This window comes from Ctenopharyngodon idella, chromosome 21 (genome assembly GCF_019924925.1).
Source record: "Ctenopharyngodon idella isolate HZGC_01 chromosome 21, HZGC01, whole genome shotgun sequence".
Classification (NCBI taxonomy): Eukaryota; Metazoa; Chordata; class Actinopteri; order Cypriniformes; family Xenocyprididae; genus Ctenopharyngodon; species Ctenopharyngodon idella.
Window position 1 is genome coordinate 13,421,761 of NC_067240.1, and position 2,727 is coordinate 13,424,487.

The window sequence follows — 2,727 nt, forward strand, 5'->3', positions numbered from 1 at the left end:
TCAGAATTGTGACTTTATATCATGCAATTGCAAGTTTATATCTCAGAATTGTGTTGCGAGTTTATATCTCAGAATTGTGACTATATCAGGCGGTTGCGAGTTTGTATCTCAGAATTGTGTTGCTAGTTTATATCTCAGAATTGTGACTTTATAACTCGCAATTTGTGAGAAAAAAAGTCAGAATTGTGAGATATAAACTCGCAATTGCGAGATAAAAAGTCAGAATTCTGAGATAAAAAGTCACAATTACTGTTTTTATTTTTTATTTAGTGGTGGAAACGGGCTTCCATAAGTATGTCATGAAATGAAATATTATAGGTTTTTATTACTGATTCCTACTGCGTTCCTACATTTCAGAAGTCTAGTTCTGAAAAATGACCTTATAACTGAATTGAGAGCTAAATGTTTTGCTCATGAGAAGAGATTTTCCAATGTGGAAAATGTGAAGCCTGAGATCAGATTTTGTTGTTCATTTTAAATGGTGGATGTTCTGTCCATGATTCCGCAATGAAGTGCAGTTGACATCCTCCTGACTTGGCTAAACATCTCTTGGTTGATGTGGTCTAGTGCGGAGCTCAGCTATCTAGTGGTTTGCTGCTATGACCAGATGACGTTGGTAGTTCCTTCTCCACTTAATATGCTGATGAGTGAAACTAAATCATTCAAAGTAAATGATTCAAACTAAATAATATACCAAATTCAACATGTTATTTGGCTTTGTTGCCTTTTTTAAGTTAAAAATAAGGATTACAATGTTTGCAAGGAATTATAATTAATCCCAAGATGTTTTGTACCATCTTCAAATGATTTCCCAGCTGAAAAAGGATGTTATAAGACTTTCAGCTTTTCACATACTAATACACAGCTCCAGAATTGTTGATCTGATTGTTTGCCTTTTTTTTTTCTAAGCTCCAACTTTGATTGTCTGATTTCTTATACAGCCAACAATGGATATTGAAGCCTAATGAGTAGATTGTAAATGAATGTAGACATTTTAGCACATATTAATATTGACTTTTGTGCATTTTTTTTTATTATTATTATTATTTCAGAATATCATTGTTTTGTGTGACTTAAAGCAATATCCATGACTTGATGGATAACATATCTTATCCTGTGATACTGACACTTATGATGCCTAAAGAATCTAAATCATATAGACATATATATTTCACTTGTTTTCTTTTTCTTTATTTGCTTATATTGTCAATTAATATACGTCTTGTTATGGTCATTATCATGACGAAAGCACTTCATGAACCGATGTACATATTCTTGTCTCATCTGTGTATAAATGGGGTTTATGGAGCCACAGGATTCTACCCTAAATTTCTGTCTGATTTAATACTGGATTTATATGTGATCTCCTCTCACATGTGTGCTCTGCAATCCTTTGTTATTTACAGCTCTTTACTGTGTGAATTTACAATATTAACAGTGATGTCTTATGATAGATATGTAGCCATATGCAAACCTTTAGACTATCATTCCAAATTAACTAAATTCACCTGTTTGAAATTAATTCTGTTTTCATGGATTGTTCCCAACTTCTCTGTGATTCCAGCAGTCCTGTTATCAAACCTGAGACCATTCTGTAAATATCACATTGACAAGTTCTATTGTGACAACTGGTCAATTGTAAAACTGTCTTGTGCATCATCATTTGTGAATAATGTCTATGGATATATTGTTGCTGTTATATTTTTGAGCTGTGCAGTTATTATTGTAGTGTCCTATGTTAAGCTGATCTGTGCATGTAAAGCATCTTTAGAAAGCAGAAAGAAATTCTGGCAAACATGTCTGCCACATATATTATCACTAATAAATTTCACGCTTGCTTTGCTTTTTGACGTTACGTTTAGCAGATATGGATCAAATGACATTCCAGAGAGTCTGCGTAATTTTTTGGCTTTAGAATTAATTATAGTCCCACCTGTTTTTAATCCTGTAATCTATGGATTAAATATTACTGCAGTACGTAAACAAGTTTTTACTACATGTGTTGCAGCAAGAGTTAATGTTTCAGGAGCTAGAAAAAAGGGGTAAAATTTAGTAAACAAATATTTGCTGTATCTGTTTTATAAAAGTGATCATACATATGCATATACATAGAGTCCTGTTTGTTATGCTGTTTCTCTAATTTATCAGTAAGTGTACTAAGTATTATGTCTTATTTAGTACTACATATTCTGGGAATCAGCATATGATCAATGTGAAAAATTGTATCTAATGAAATCCAGGCCTTTTCTGTTATAAGAGGGAGTAAGAAATAAATTTTACATCTTTTTTTTTTTTTTTTTGTTATTGTTCAAAGTTGAATGAAAGTTGAGCTTCCCAGTGAACCCATCTTATTATTTTTGAATGAGTAGTGAAATTCTGAATTTGAGTTAACCAACGCAGTTACAATGGTAGAAGACCGAAAGTATAGTTAGAAATTTGCTGGGTGCTTTAAATGTGCAATGTGGAATGAGCTGAATCATTGTAGGTCATTATTATTGATTCAGTGTTTATGTTATATGTCTGCATTGTGTGGCAATACATAGTTTGAAAGGGATAAGCAAGAGACTCAATCCAGACACAGAATTATAGCCAGTAGATAGTTTGTCACTCATCTCACTGGCTTGTTAAAGGGTTAGTTCCCCCAAAAATGAAATTTCTGTCATTAAGTACTCACCCTCATGTCGTTTAAACCTGTGAGATCTTTGTTCATCTTCGGAACATCTTAAG

At 32.7% G+C, this 2,727-nt stretch overlaps 1 protein-coding gene across 1 annotated transcript; it reads left to right on the plus strand.

Annotated features, from left to right (window-relative positions):
- Positions 1 to 1,095: 1,095 nt before the first annotated feature.
- On the plus strand, positions 1,096 to 2,046 carry LOC127504332 (olfactory receptor 52E2-like). The gene has a single exon (XM_051878878.1). It carries the CDS (start codon positions 1,096 to 1,098, stop codon positions 2,044 to 2,046), a length of 951 nt encoding a protein of 316 aa, XP_051734838.1.
- Positions 2,047 to 2,727: the final 681 nt, after the last annotated feature.

Coding starts and splice junctions, on each gene's coding strand:
- LOC127504332 (XM_051878878.1), top strand. CDS start 1,096: ATGGATAACATATCTTATCCTGTGATACTGACACTTATGATGCCTAAA.